This window comes from Monodelphis domestica, chromosome X (genome assembly GCF_027887165.1).
Source record: "Monodelphis domestica isolate mMonDom1 chromosome X, mMonDom1.pri, whole genome shotgun sequence".
Lineage (NCBI taxonomy): Eukaryota > Metazoa > Chordata > Mammalia > Didelphimorphia > Didelphidae > Monodelphis > Monodelphis domestica.
In genome coordinates this window covers 782,160-793,972 of record NC_077235.1, presented here as the reverse complement: position 1 = coordinate 793,972, position 11,813 = coordinate 782,160, and the positions used below count along the sequence as shown (strand labels likewise).

Below are 11,813 nucleotides of genomic sequence, written 5' to 3'. Positions count from 1 at the left end.
ATTAGGAAACAAGGAAGGGGGTGGGGTCTCCTTGGCACCTCTGCTGGCCCCACCCACTCACGGAAGCAGCAGCTCAACCAGGTCTCGGCATGGCATGGCTTTATTGCTCTGTCTGGGATTGGAGCCACCAGACACTTTTATGGAGAAGTCTCAGGCCCTCGCCGGAAGATTTTGGCCAGCAAGGGTGCGTTGGGCTGGGCCTGCTCGGCCAGCCTGTGCATCTGAGCTGGCTGCTCTTTGTGCTTTCGGATCTCCAGTTCCGTGGGGCGCTGGGCGAAGCCCCAGGTCTTCTCTGGGGCCGAAGCAGCTCGTTCCTTCTTGAGGAACCGTTTGCTCTTCTCCACACTCTGCAGGTAAAAGTCTGTTTCCCGCTTGGCCTGGGAGATCTCTGCCCGGACCCGCTGTTGCCGAACATGCCGCTCATAGGCCAGGCGCTCGCTCAGATGGCTCCACTTAAAGCGGTGCAAGTACTGGGGAGAAAGAAAGCGGCCAGAACCGTGACGCGCCGCGCCTTGCCGCCCCGCCCCCCCCCTCCCGCCCGCTTGCCCACCGCACCTTCAAGTTCCACAGGTCATAGCGGAAGCGGCTTCGGCGCTGGGTGCCCATGGGCGTGTTGTGCAGGCTAGCCACCACCAGCTTGGCCACTCGCTTGTCCCGGAACTCCACCCAGCCCTCGCTGTAGTCCAGGCTCGGACCGCCGCGACTACCTCCGAGGCCCGAGCTCTTCTTCCGCCGCCCATGTCGCTCTGGGGGGAAGGGGGGACAGAAGGATAGGGGGCAAAGTCAAGGCCTAAGCCCAGACTCCGCCCCCGTTCAGGCTGCGCCTGCGCACTAGCTCTCCACGTTTCAGGGCTCAGTTGGACTCACCCTCTGACTGGAAAAAGACGCGGCCGATCTCGCCATGGGCGCTGAGTAGGTTCCGGACGTGCAGGGGCCGCAAGCAAGGCGGGATATGCCCCAGATAGATAATTCCGGGCACCACGCGCTTCCCGCTAGGCCCAAGCTCCCCCGCCGCCTCCGGCGGACCGCTGGTAGCGGGCTCCTCCGGGCTCGACAGCAGCCTACCCTCTGCCGCCGCCATCCGGTGCTCAATTCAGGCGAGTGCGGCTGGCGGCCACGCCCAATGACCTGTCGCTGAGGTTCGGGGAGGAGCTCCTCGGTGCGACGCTGACCAATCAAGCAGCGCCGCGCCGAGGGGGCGGGCCCACAAGTACCGCCAGGACGTAGGCGTAAGGGCCCTCGGGCCGGCCAGGTCGCACCGTGATTTCCGGTTGGCTGTGGGGGCTGGCGGGCCGCACGCACGCACGCACGCATGCACGCACGCACGCAGTTCCCCAAATTTCCAGCCAAGTTTTAGCCTTGGTTTGCGTAGCTGCCAATGGAGGGCCCCCTCCCTCCCCCGCCGTGAATACGGCCCAGAGAGGGCCTAGCACAAAGCCCCTTCTCTGATACAGGCAGATCCCGGCAGGGTTTTCTGAGGCAGAATACCATCTATATTTCTGTGTAATAGCTCCATTCATTCCTCAAAGGCGGTGACTGTGTCTTTTCTTTTAAAAGTGCACTGTTGGGAGGAGCCGGAGACATCCCTAAGGAGCTCCGCGGACCAGGAGCCTCCTCCCCCCTCCCTTTTTAATCTGGGCTAATGCTGCCTAGATCCAGGCCCCATCTCAACTCTGTTAATCCTGGGCCCCATCCTCCCCGGGAGATAATCCCTAAAAGAGCCCGTTAAAGCTCCAGCTGGGATGAGTGGTGCCTACCCTAGACATCATTTTCTCGGGCTTCCTGGCTTGGGGCCAAACCGAGGCTTTGGGCTGGGACCTCACCTGCCTGCCTTCTCAGTAGCAAATGCTGGAAGGGGACTGTCTCCCCATCCAGCGGGCCCCTCCCAGGGGAATTAGAATGGAGCCTTTTCCTTGTTGGCTGCATTTTGCGGAGCCCCATCAGGGAAGGTCACACACGATAGGCTGTGGAGGGCAACCTCCCTTGAAGTCAGGCCAAGGGAGAGAGCCTGCTTTGTTCCTCCAGAGAAAGAAGGGAGGGGAAGGGGCTTCCAGTTCCCAAAGGGGGGAGGGCTCTCCCCTTGTCCACAGGCTCCCTGCCTGCCAAATGTTTGAGTCCGATCTCAGGGGGATTTGCTGGCTTTAACTCTAAAGCCATTTTGCCTTCTAGTCCTAAACATCTGTCACTCAGGCCTGGATCTCCCTCCCCCCTCCCCAGCCAGCTGGCCCCAGTGCTGGGCAGCAGCTCAGAGGCCAGGGATCTAGGGAGTGCTAGGGCTCAGAGCCTGGTGAAGTCAGACAGGGCTGGCCAGCAAGTGGGGAGGAGGAGAAAATGACCCTGGCAGCCCTTAAGGAAGCCGGCCACCAAAGCCTCAGCAGGGGATTCCAGACAGGTAAGTGTGGCAGGGAGGCAGGATGGGAAGATCTGGAGGCACTGTTCCAAACAAGCTGGGGAGGGGCAGCCCAGGAGAGCAAGGCCCAAAGACAGCCAGGGAGCTAGCCACATGGGTTCCACCGGAACTGTCCCACCAGGGCCTTGCTGGAAGCCACCTCTGCTGCTGCTACTGCCACTGCTGCTATACTGGGTGGCCCCAGTCAGATCGCATCGCACCGTTGGGGAGGCCGTGCGGCTCCCAGGGGATGTGATGCTGGGTGGCCTGTTTCCAGTGCATGCAAGGGGTGCATCGGGGGCTGCCTGTGGGCCTGTGAAGAAGGAGCAGGGTGTGCACCGGCTGGAAGCCATGCTCTATGCCCTGGATCGCATCAACGACGACCCGGCACTGCTGCCGGGAGTGCGCCTGGGTGCCCGACTGCTGGACACGTGCTCCCGGGACACACATGCCCTGGAGCAGGCACTGACCTTTGTGCAGGCACTGCTTCGGCCAGCCTCAGGGGCCCGCTGCCCAGGGGGTGGCCAGCCCATTGGGGCTGTTCCTGAGCAGCGTGTGGCTGCTGTCGTGGGTGCCTCTGCCAGCTCTGTGTCCATCATGGTGGCCAATGTGCTGAGGCTCTTTGCTGTACGTGAACTGGGCTAGGGGGAGGGGAGGGGTGGGGTGGGGGGCACCCCCAGCCCATTGACATACTGACCTCCCCTCAGATCCCACAGATCAGCTACGCCTCCACGGCCCCAGAGCTCAGTGACAATGCCCGCTACGACTTCTTCTCTCGGGTGGTACCCCCAGATTCCTACCAGGCCCAGGCCATGGTGGATGTGGTGCGGGCCCTGGGCTGGAACTACGTGTCCACTCTGGCCTCTGAGGGCAACTATGGCGAGAGTGGGGTTGAGGCCTTTGTGCAGATTTCCCGGGAGGCAGGTGAGGGGGGGGGGGGGGGAGGTCATGTCAGGATCTGCCATGGGAACCCAACATCCATAGGTTAGACCTGAGGCCAAGCCCTTCCCACTGAGCCCCCTGTTTTATGGACGATGAAAACGAGGCAGCCCACAGAGGCGCTACCTAGAGAGGAGGAGGAGATGTACATAGCCGAGGTGGATTTGCCACTGCACCACAAAAGAATCTGGCCAGTGCTTGCTGACCTGCCCCCCAGGAGAGAGACCTTGGCAGCCACACCTAGAGGTCCATGGTTGGGGCTGGCCCTGCTTTTCTATCAGCTGCTTTCTGAGGCTGGGGAGATGTCCCCTGCCCCTTCCTCACTCATGGCATGGAGGATTCTTTCCCCACTAGGAGGTCCACCTGGGCTAAGGTCTCACAGTCTGCTTCTCCTTGGGAAACCAGGAGCTATAGGAGCTTAAGCAGCAGAAGGCCCCTCTGGGGGCAAGGGTGGGGGGGTGGGAGGGCCAGACTCAACTGGAAGGTGCCACATCTCTCGTTTGGGGTGGGCCCTAGGAGGCGTCTGCATCGCTCAATCTATCAAAATCCCCAGAGAACCAAAGCCTGGAGAATTTGACAAGGTCATCAGAAGGCTCATGGAGACACCCAATGCCCGGGGCATCATCATCTTTGCTAGTGAGGATGACATCAAGTAAGGAGGTGGGGCTATCACAGGGACCCTCAGCTTCAGAGGAGACCAGAGGACAGACCCACAAGAGGAGTGCAGGCAGCATCTAGGGCAGAAACTGATCTTTGGGATGTCCCTAGGGTGGGAGGGAGGGGAGAGAATGAGCCAGCTGGCAGCTATCCACTGGGACACCTTTGGAGACCTCTGGCTTTCTTTCCCACCTCTGCCTCCCTTCCAGGAGGGTCCTGGAAGCTGCCCGACAGGCCAACCTGACGGGCCACTTCCTGTGGGTTGGCTCAGACAGTTGGGGGGCCAAGACCTCACCCATTCTGAATGTCGAGGATGTGGCTGTGGGTGCTATCACCATTCTTCCTAAGCGGGCTTCCATCGATGGTGAGTAAAAGGAGATTCTCCCAGAGAGGGAGGCTTGGATGTGAACATGGTGGGTGAGACCAGGAAGACAGACAGGGTTCTTTGGGGGTGCAGTTGGAAGAGGCAGCTACAAGGGATCAGAAAGTGTCTTCCCTCAGCAGCTCACTCCTTGCCTTGGTTCTTCAAAACAGTAAGTGAGATACCTACACCATAGGATAGGGACTCCTAATGGGCAAGCCTGGGAAGGAAACAGAAGACAGCCATTGAGTGGGAAACATCTTCAGTACTAGCTTAATGGAAGGCAGGGTGTGTGGCCAGGTGTGTGTGTGTGTGTGTGGGGGGGGGGGGTTGCATTCCCTCATGCCCTAGCCAGAGAGGCACTGCAGCCCGGACATCTTCTCTACCTTGCATCTGGGGTTCTTGGCCATCTTTTCTTCTGCCAACCAGGATTCGACCAGTACTTTACCACCCGCTCTCTGGAGAACAACCGAAGGAACATTTGGTTTGCTGAGTTCTGGGAGGACAATTTTAACTGCAAGCTGACAACGATGACAGCAGGCTTGGGTGCCCAGTCCGATGAAGCTCCCCGGAAGTGCACAGGTGAAGAGAAGAAGACTAGGCCCTGGATGGTGGTGGTGGCCACAGAGCCCCCATCAGTCACTCAGTCAGTCAGTCTTCTCTTGGGGACAGGTGAAGAGAGGATTGGACGAGACTCGGTCTACAAGCAGGAGGGCAAGGTGCAGTTTGTGATCGATGCAGTCTATGCCATCGCCCATGCCCTCCACAGCATGCACCAAGCTTTGTGTCCAGGCCACACTGGGCTTTGTCCTGCCATGAGCCCCACCAATGGGCGTGTGCTCCTGCAGTATATCCGAGCTGTTCACTTCAATGGTAAGCAGAGCCCCAGAGGGACGCCAAGAAAGGATGAAAGCTTCCCAAACCTAGAACCTTTGGTGAAGAGAGCACAGGAAACGGCTAGCTAGTTAGAAGCTTGGGCTCAAAGGCCTTGCTCCGAAATTCCTTTTCCTCTTCTGGGCCTCAGTTTGCTCTTTTGTAAACTGAGAGACTTAGTTCAGATAGGATGTCATTCACACTTGCCTTTCCCAATTGCTAGGAAAACCAGAGGGATCCTTTTAGCAGAGCTGGGCCCCTCTCCTCAGGAGGTACCCCTAGTCCAGTAGGCCTCCCCATTGGCCGAGACTACTTTAAAGAAGCTGTAGTTAGGGGCACATTGGCATCAGCTAGGCCTTTCCCACTTACCATATTGGCCTGAATATAGTGTGGTCCCAAGTACTTAGAAGGGTAACTCCAAAGGAGGGAAAGTACTTGGGTTTTGGAAGAAGCCGTTTTATCTACACACTCAATACCATCAAATAAATGGCGGGTACTAAATACAAGAGCCTTGGCAGAAGAGCTACTGACACCTAAAACCCTGGCAGTCAATCTATTGCCACCGCAATACAATTTGTGTGTAAGACAGTTCCTGCGAGACAACACAACCCGGATGTGAAGTTGCGACAATTTAGCCTAAATCGGTTTTCAGTGTTCTCCCCAAGACACTTCCAGTACGTTTGGACAAGGTCGCGTCTCAATTCATTTATGATGGCGTGATTGTAAAGAGATGCGCTAAAATGCATGCTGAGGCGGACAATACACAACTTATGCTTTCCAAGCTGGAAGTGCTCGAATATAGTGCAAATGTGACTTTCAAAGGTACATATTGGGGGAGAAACCCACACTATAGTCAGGCTAATGCAGTATTTAGTTTATTTAAAGTAGTGAACACACAGAAAACTCCAGCTCACAACAGTGGGACTGTCCTGCATAAAGAAAATAAGTCAGCATTGCTATCACTTCACAAATGTTATCTCATTGGATCCCCCCAGCAACCCTCTTTTACAGCTGAGGAAACTGAAGCAGACAGAAGTGAAGAAGGGATTTGCTAGTGAGTGTCTGAGGTTACATTTGAATTTGGTTCTTCCTTATTCTAGGTCCAGGGCTCTATGAATTTCTGATTCTCTGAAGGACCCTGGCATGGTTCCCCTGAGCCTTTCACTTAAGTTTTGTAGTACCTCAGCCTGTGTGGATTTTTTCCTTTGGGCTCACCACAGGGCAGGGAGACAGCCTTAGGCTAACCTCCTTCTCGTGTGTGCAGGCAGTGCTGGAACCCCCGTGATGTTCAACGAGAATGGAGATGCTCCGGGGCGCTATGACATCTTCCAGTATCAAGTGACAAACGGCAGTGGCAGTTACCGTGCTGTGGGCCAGTGGACTGAGTCCCTGAAGCTCAGTGTGAGTGGGGGCTGTGTCTAGGGGAGGGGCTCTCCAGGAACAAGGCGGATCCCAAGTCAGACCCTGGGTGCTGGCCCTGCCCAGGCAGGTATGGGGCTTCCCTCCCCAAAACCTGGTTTCAAAGCTTAACCGAGCAAGCCCAGGGTGGCAAGGGGTGGGAATGGGAGGGTTGGCTGATAGCTAAAAAGAGGAGCAAGAAAAGGAGACCCAGCCCAGGGAGGTGAGGGCTGAGGACAAAGGGACTGAGAAGAGAAAGCTTGGGAAAAGTGCAGAATCAGCCAGGCTCCATGGCTAGACTTCAGGAGTTCTAGGAACCTGGATCCAAAAACCATTCCATCCTTATTTGTAGTGGCCTGTAACTATAATTGAGCATTTCCCTCAAGTATTGAAAAAGATGATTCTGGGAAGGGGTCCACAATCCTTCCAGAAGGTTCAGAAACTGTTCTAGGGAATTCCCTGAAGCCTCTGCCCTCAGGTACAAGACCTGGAGTGGTTGGGCAGCCCCTTGCTGCCCCCAGCTTCCCTGTGCAGCCTTCCATGTGGGCCTGGGGAGCGCAAGAAGATGGTGAAAGGTGTCCCCTGCTGTTGGCACTGTGAACCTTGTGATGGCTACCGCTACCAAGTGGATGAGTTCACATGTGAGGCCTGCCCGCTGGGAGCCAGGCCAACACTGAATCATACTGCCTGTCGCCCCACACCTGTCATCCGCCTTGACTGGGCCTCCCCCTGGGCTGTCTTGCCTCTCTTGCTGGCCGTGGCGGGCATTGTAGCCACTGCTACTGTGCTGGTCACCTTTATACGGCACCACAATACCCCCATTGTCCGGGCCTCAGGCAGAGAGCTCAGCTACATCCTCCTCACAGGCATCTTCCTCATTTATGCCATCACCTTCTTGATGGTGGCTGAGCCAGGATCTGCCATTTGTGCTGCCCGCCGCCTTCTCCTTGGCCTGGGCACTGCCCTGAGCTACTCTGCCCTGCTCACCAAGACCAACCGCATCTACCGCATCTTTGAGCGTGGCAAGAGGTCTGTCACTCCGCCGCCCTTCATCAGCCCTACCTCCCAGCTCGTCATCACCTTCAGCCTCACTTCTGTGCAGGTTGGTTGGCTCGCTCAGAAGCCCAAGACCATTTCCCACCAAGACAAAGACTCCATGTTGGGAAAGTAGGTTCCCAAGAAGGTCTCCCTTCAAAAATGATAGTAAAGCAGGTTACCAGCCCAAATGCAACAGATACTCTGAACCGCCTTTTGGGTTTTCAGGTTATAGGCGTGGTGGCCTGGTTGGGTTTCCAGCCACCACACAGCATCATCGATTATGAAGAACAGCGCACCCCAGACCCGGAACAAGCTCGGGGCGTCCTGAAGTGTGACATGTCCGATCTCTCTCTCATTGGCTGCCTCGGCTACAGCCTGCTCCTGATGGTAACCTGCACTGTATATGCCATTAAAGCTCGAGGAGTTCCTGAGACATTCAACGAGGCCAAGCCCATTGGCTTCACCATGTATACCACCTGCATCGTGTGGCTGGCTTTTGTCCCTATTTTTTTTGGCACAGCCCAATCTGCTGAGAAGGCAAGCACCCCACTGGCCGCCCAACCTTGTGGTGCCCACTGATTGAGTCCTTTCTTCTGTCACTTATACACTGGAACAGCTGCCAGTTAATTTCATCATGCATTTGTACGTCTCATCACTCATGCACATTCACATACCTGTTTGTAAATGTTGTCAATCATTCATGTTACTCTGTGTTCATGTGTGGATTTTTTTATTCACTCACCCTCTTCCTAACACCCCACCCCCTACCCTGACCATTTCCTGCCTCTGGCCCTTTAAGCTGGCCAGCCTTTCCAATCCCCAAAATGTCTGCCCATCATCCTGCCATCCATCCTTCCTTCCAGACCGGGCTGAAGTCTCCCCAGCCTGGATGACAGTCAGCCAGGGTATGGGGTAGGGGAGGAGGTTGGATCGGCTGGTTCAGACCAAGCCAGCGCCCCTTTCCTTTGGAGCAGATCTACATCCAGACTACAACACTGACTGTGTCGATGAGTCTCAGTGCCTCTGTCTCCCTGGGGATGCTCTATGTGCCCAAGGTGTACATCATCATCTTCCATCCTGAGCAGAATGTTCAAAAGCGGAAACGCAGCTTCAAGGCAACCTCCACCCTGGTGGCTGCCAGCGAGGAGGGTGGCACTACCAAGTAGCTAGAGAAGGGCTGCTTGGAGGAAGAAGTCTGGGGTCCAGAAGGTGGGCTTCCCAAAGTGTGGCCCAAGGGCTGGGGCTGTGAGTAAACAAAGTAGACTTCCTGGAGGAGGAAGGGACAGCAGAAAAAGTGGAAGGAGTTTGTCTGGGACAAGAAGGCTTGAAGCCAGGGGGAGGGCCCTAGGGCAGAACTGGGATTTGCCTTCTTTGTTTAAGGTACAGTCAGACAGATCTGGGGTCTCTGCAGCCTTCATTCACAGTAGGGGGAAGGGGGAAGAGCGAAGAGAAGAGCTGTGGCCTTTACTGAGGATTGGGGGAGGTCTCTGACAGGAGGGCTTGATCTCAGTTTTCTGCACCTCCCCCAGCACCATGCAGCATCTCCATTAGTCCTAGGAAGGCACCAAGCCTGTGGGAACAGAGGCAGATGCTCAGGGCCTGCCTGCCTGCCCTCCCTCCCATGACCCTGAGCCTGGCTACCTTCCCCTTTCCCTTCAGGCTTCCGACGGTCACCTCTGGGCACTCTGTGTCTCTTGACCCTGGAGCATCAGCACCTGCTCCTGCTGTTGGCCACCATTCTCCAGGCGTTCTCTCTGGGCCTGGGCTCTAGCGGTTAACTCTTGCCTGCGCTTTTCCTGTGAGGACACAGTTGCCGCCATGGCCCCAGCTTTCTCCCAGGGGCCCCAGTCCCCCTTCCTTGACTCGGCCTGCTCTCACCTGCTCCTGCCTTCGCCAGGTTTGAGCCCTGCTCCTCCACTCCTCCAAGGCCCGCCCTTTGGTCTGGATCTGCTGCAGAGTGCTTCTCAATAAAAGCTGCTTCCTCTGGCCAGCCTCCAGTTGTACCAGGGCCTGCAGCAGGGCGGCCTCCACGGCTTCTGTCTGCTTTAGGTACTCGGCCTTCAGGTCTTTCCACAGCCTATGGGCTGCGCTGACTTCTGCCCCTGGCGGGAAGAGGGGGGGAGGGGAAGAGGGCCATAGGAGCTGAGGGCCTACTTCCCTCCCACTGGGAGCGGCATGGTCTGGTCTGGTCTGGCCGGGCCCGGCCCGGCCCGGCCCGGCCCGGCCCGGCCCAGCCCAGCCCAGCCCAGCCCAGCCCAGCCCAGCCCAGCCCAGCCCAGCCCAGCCCAGCCCAGCCCAGCCCAGCCCAGCCCAGCCCAGCCCAGCCCTCACGCACGGATCTCCTCTTCGGGGTTCACAGCCTCGTCCATGTGCTCCAGGAAGCTCTGGAGGGCATCCACCACCTGCAGCTGGCCCCACAGCAGCTTCTCCTTCTTCCTCGAGTCCTGGGGGGAGCCAAGAAGGAATGCATTTCCGATATGCATTTCTGAGACAGACAAGTGGAAGGAAGGTCCTACCTCAAAGGGGGCGGGGGGGGGGTCCCTGGGGAGAGAGACGGGGATCTCCAGGCGCTCACCTTCAAGAACTCTGCCAGCAGAGCAGATGAGACATCCTCCTGAACGCTGGGGGCCTCTAACGTGGCGGCGGCTGAAGCCAGAGCCCTGGGTGGGAGGAGCAGAGAAGAGCTAGAAGGGTGTTCGACTGGGATGAGAAAAGAGCCCCGAGCCCCCTCCTGTCCCGCTCTCTGGCTCTCAGGCGCCCTCCTACAAGGTAACCCCCGCCCCCGCCACTTACTCCGCTACCGCCGCCGCTCGAGCAGTCACGTCGGCCGCCATAGCTAGGAAAACGCCGCCGCCGCTCGCTGATACGCTTCTGTCGACAGACTTTGAATTTGCCCCGCCCCTGCCTCCGCAGAAGGGACCCACCCCCAGGCCGACTGGGAGGGGGGTGGTGCCAATCGATTTAGAGGAGCCCGCCCAGGGAACGTCCCCTGGCCCGTCAGAGGCGGCCAGAAGGGAAAGCGGCCCGGCCAGCAGGGGGTGAAACCACCTCCCGGGGGCGACGGGGCTGCGTGGGTGGTGCAGCCGGTGGGGTGACCGGTTAGCCCACCCATCGCTCTCCAAGGGCCTTGGTTGGCTCCTTGCCACTTTTCCTGACAGATCTTTCACTGATGAAAATTAAAATGGAAGATTACCACCTCCAGGGCGCTTTGCCAAGATGGTCTCATTTCCACCCCCCTCCCCACCTCGTTCCGGATCTGACCCTTCCTGCGACCCGTTTTCCAGGCGGGGAAAGGTTAAGTGACTTGCCCAGCATCACCCCGCTACTAAGTTAGAGTCCCGGCAAGGACTTGTACTCGGGTCTTCGCGACTCCAGGTCCCACTCTCTCCCCGTTTAGCCACCTAGCTACCTAGGAGCAAAAGGGAAACCAAGGAGGTGCCGAGGCTGGGCGAAGTGACCTACCAACTGGAACTAAGGGGCACAAGCGTCGGGGGCCCCTCATGCCAGCTGCCTCTTCCTAGTCGCTTAGGCCCTCGGCTGCAGCGCCACCCTCGGAGGCTCCCCGCTCCCGATTCCCTCCAGGAAGGACTTGCAGATTGAGGAAATGGGTTAGCAAACAAGCGAAGTCGCCGCCCCCAAAGCATACAGCTCTGGCGGCAGCATCAAAGCTGAGTGACTCCCGGACTGCTCCTATGGTCGGTCCCCAAGCAAACGCGGCGACTGTGCCCTTTGGCCTCGACAGTGAACTTCGAGCTGAGGCTACCTCAAGCAAGCCCCTTCCCCAGTCTAACCCGTAAAAGGGAGATTCTGCTCCTGTAGGGAACGGCCGGACACGAGGCGATTTCGGCCCTTCCTTCCCCTCCTCAGTCCCAGCAGCTTCCTTCAGGGAGTCAGGCGGAGGAGGCTGGCTAGCTCCTGCCTCACGTTCGGAGGCGCAGCATTTCTGAGGCAATAGTGACACCTCGCGGCTGCTCTCCAAACTGCTCCTAGCAGCCGAGCCCGCCCTGTCCCTCCACTCCGCTCCGGTTCTCCGCCACCTGGTGGTCCGGAGCGACGCCAATTCCCCTCCCCCCCCACCTGTCCCCCGCCCCGGAGAAAGGAACCTATTTCCGGGCCTGAACTCCTCCCCCTCTCAGGCTTCCAGCCTGCAGCCGCACC

At 58.0% G+C, this 11,813-nt stretch overlaps 3 protein-coding genes across 5 annotated transcripts; 1 reads left to right on the top strand and 2 right to left on the bottom strand.

Annotated features, from left to right (window-relative positions):
• Positions 1-82: 82 nt before the first annotated feature.
• On the bottom strand, positions 83-1,144 carry ABT1 (activator of basal transcription 1). The gene is made up of 3 exons (XM_001371639.4): positions 868-1,144; positions 556-746; positions 83-470 (listed from the first exon to the last, which is right to left on the bottom strand). Exons 1-3 carry the CDS (start codon positions 1,079-1,081, stop codon positions 138-140), a joined length of 738 nt encoding a protein of 245 aa, XP_001371676.1. The 5' UTR covers positions 1,082-1,144; the 3' UTR covers positions 83-137.
• Positions 1,145-1,241: 97 nt separating this feature from the next.
• On the top strand, positions 1,242-8,821 carry GRM6 (glutamate metabotropic receptor 6). Of its 3 annotated transcripts, XM_001371661.4 has the most exons (11): positions 1,242-2,392; positions 2,532-3,016; positions 3,097-3,313; positions 3,845-3,980; positions 4,195-4,349; positions 4,776-4,928; positions 5,019-5,219; positions 6,484-6,620; positions 7,096-7,719; positions 7,881-8,192; positions 8,630-8,821. In XM_001371661.4, the coding sequence occupies exons 1-11, from the start codon at positions 2,332-2,334 to the stop codon at positions 8,819-8,821; spliced, it is 2,673 nt and encodes an 890-aa protein (XP_001371698.2). In that variant the 5' UTR covers positions 1,242-2,331. The 3 variants fall into 3 exon arrangements, with proteins under 3 accessions (XP_001371698.2, XP_007507730.1, XP_007507729.1); XM_007507668.3 differs by lacking the exon at positions 8,630-8,821 and having other exon boundaries at positions 7,881-8,361; XM_007507667.3 differs by lacking the exon at positions 8,630-8,821 and having other exon boundaries at positions 4,776-5,219; positions 7,881-8,361.
• Positions 8,369-11,752, bottom strand: ZWINT (ZW10 interacting kinetochore protein). Its single transcript, XM_007507669.3, has 7 exons — positions 11,447-11,752; positions 10,449-10,526; positions 10,231-10,315; positions 9,991-10,099; positions 9,534-9,757; positions 9,330-9,451; positions 8,369-9,225 (listed from the first exon to the last, which is right to left on the bottom strand). The coding sequence occupies exons 2-7, from the start codon at positions 10,487-10,489 to the stop codon at positions 9,162-9,164; spliced, it is 645 nt and encodes a 214-aa protein (XP_007507731.2). The 5' UTR covers positions 10,490-10,526; positions 11,447-11,752; the 3' UTR covers positions 8,369-9,161.
• Positions 11,753-11,813: the final 61 nt, after the last annotated feature.

Bases quoted from the DNA above. Each gene is read 5' to 3' on its own strand.
- ZWINT (XM_007507669.3), bottom strand. From the start codon at position 10,489: ATGGCGGCCGACGTGACTGCTCGAGCGGCGGCGGTAGCGGA. The intron at 10,100-10,230 runs GTGAGCGCCTGG...GGCTCCCCCCAG, and splicing joins TGCTGGCAGAGTTCTTGAAG to GACTCGAGGAAGAAGGAGAA. The intron at 9,452-9,533 runs GTGAGAGCAGGC...GTGTCCTCACAG, and splicing joins CCTGGCGAAGGCAGGAGCAG to GAAAAGCGCAGGCAAGAGTT.
- GRM6 (XM_001371661.4), top strand. From the start codon at position 2,332: ATGACCCTGGCAGCCCTTAAGGAAGCCGGCCACCAAAGCCTCAGCAGG. The intron at 3,981-4,194 runs GTAAGGAGGTGG...CCTCCCTTCCAG, and splicing joins GCTAGTGAGGATGACATCAA to GAGGGTCCTGGAAGCTGCCC. The intron at 8,193-8,629 runs GCAAGCACCCCA...CCTTTGGAGCAG, and splicing joins CAGCCCAATCTGCTGAGAAG to ATCTACATCCAGACTACAAC.
- ABT1 (XM_001371639.4), bottom strand. From the start codon at position 1,081: ATGGCGGCGGCAGAGGGTAGGCTGCTGTCGAGCCCGGAGGAGCCCGCT. The intron at 747-867 runs GTGAGTCCAACT...CCTTCCCCCCAG, and splicing joins CGTCTTTTTCCAGTCAGAGG to AGCGACATGGGCGGCGGAAG. The intron at 471-555 runs GTGCGGTGGGCA...CTTTCTCCCCAG, and splicing joins ATGACCTGTGGAACTTGAAG to TACTTGCACCGCTTTAAGTG.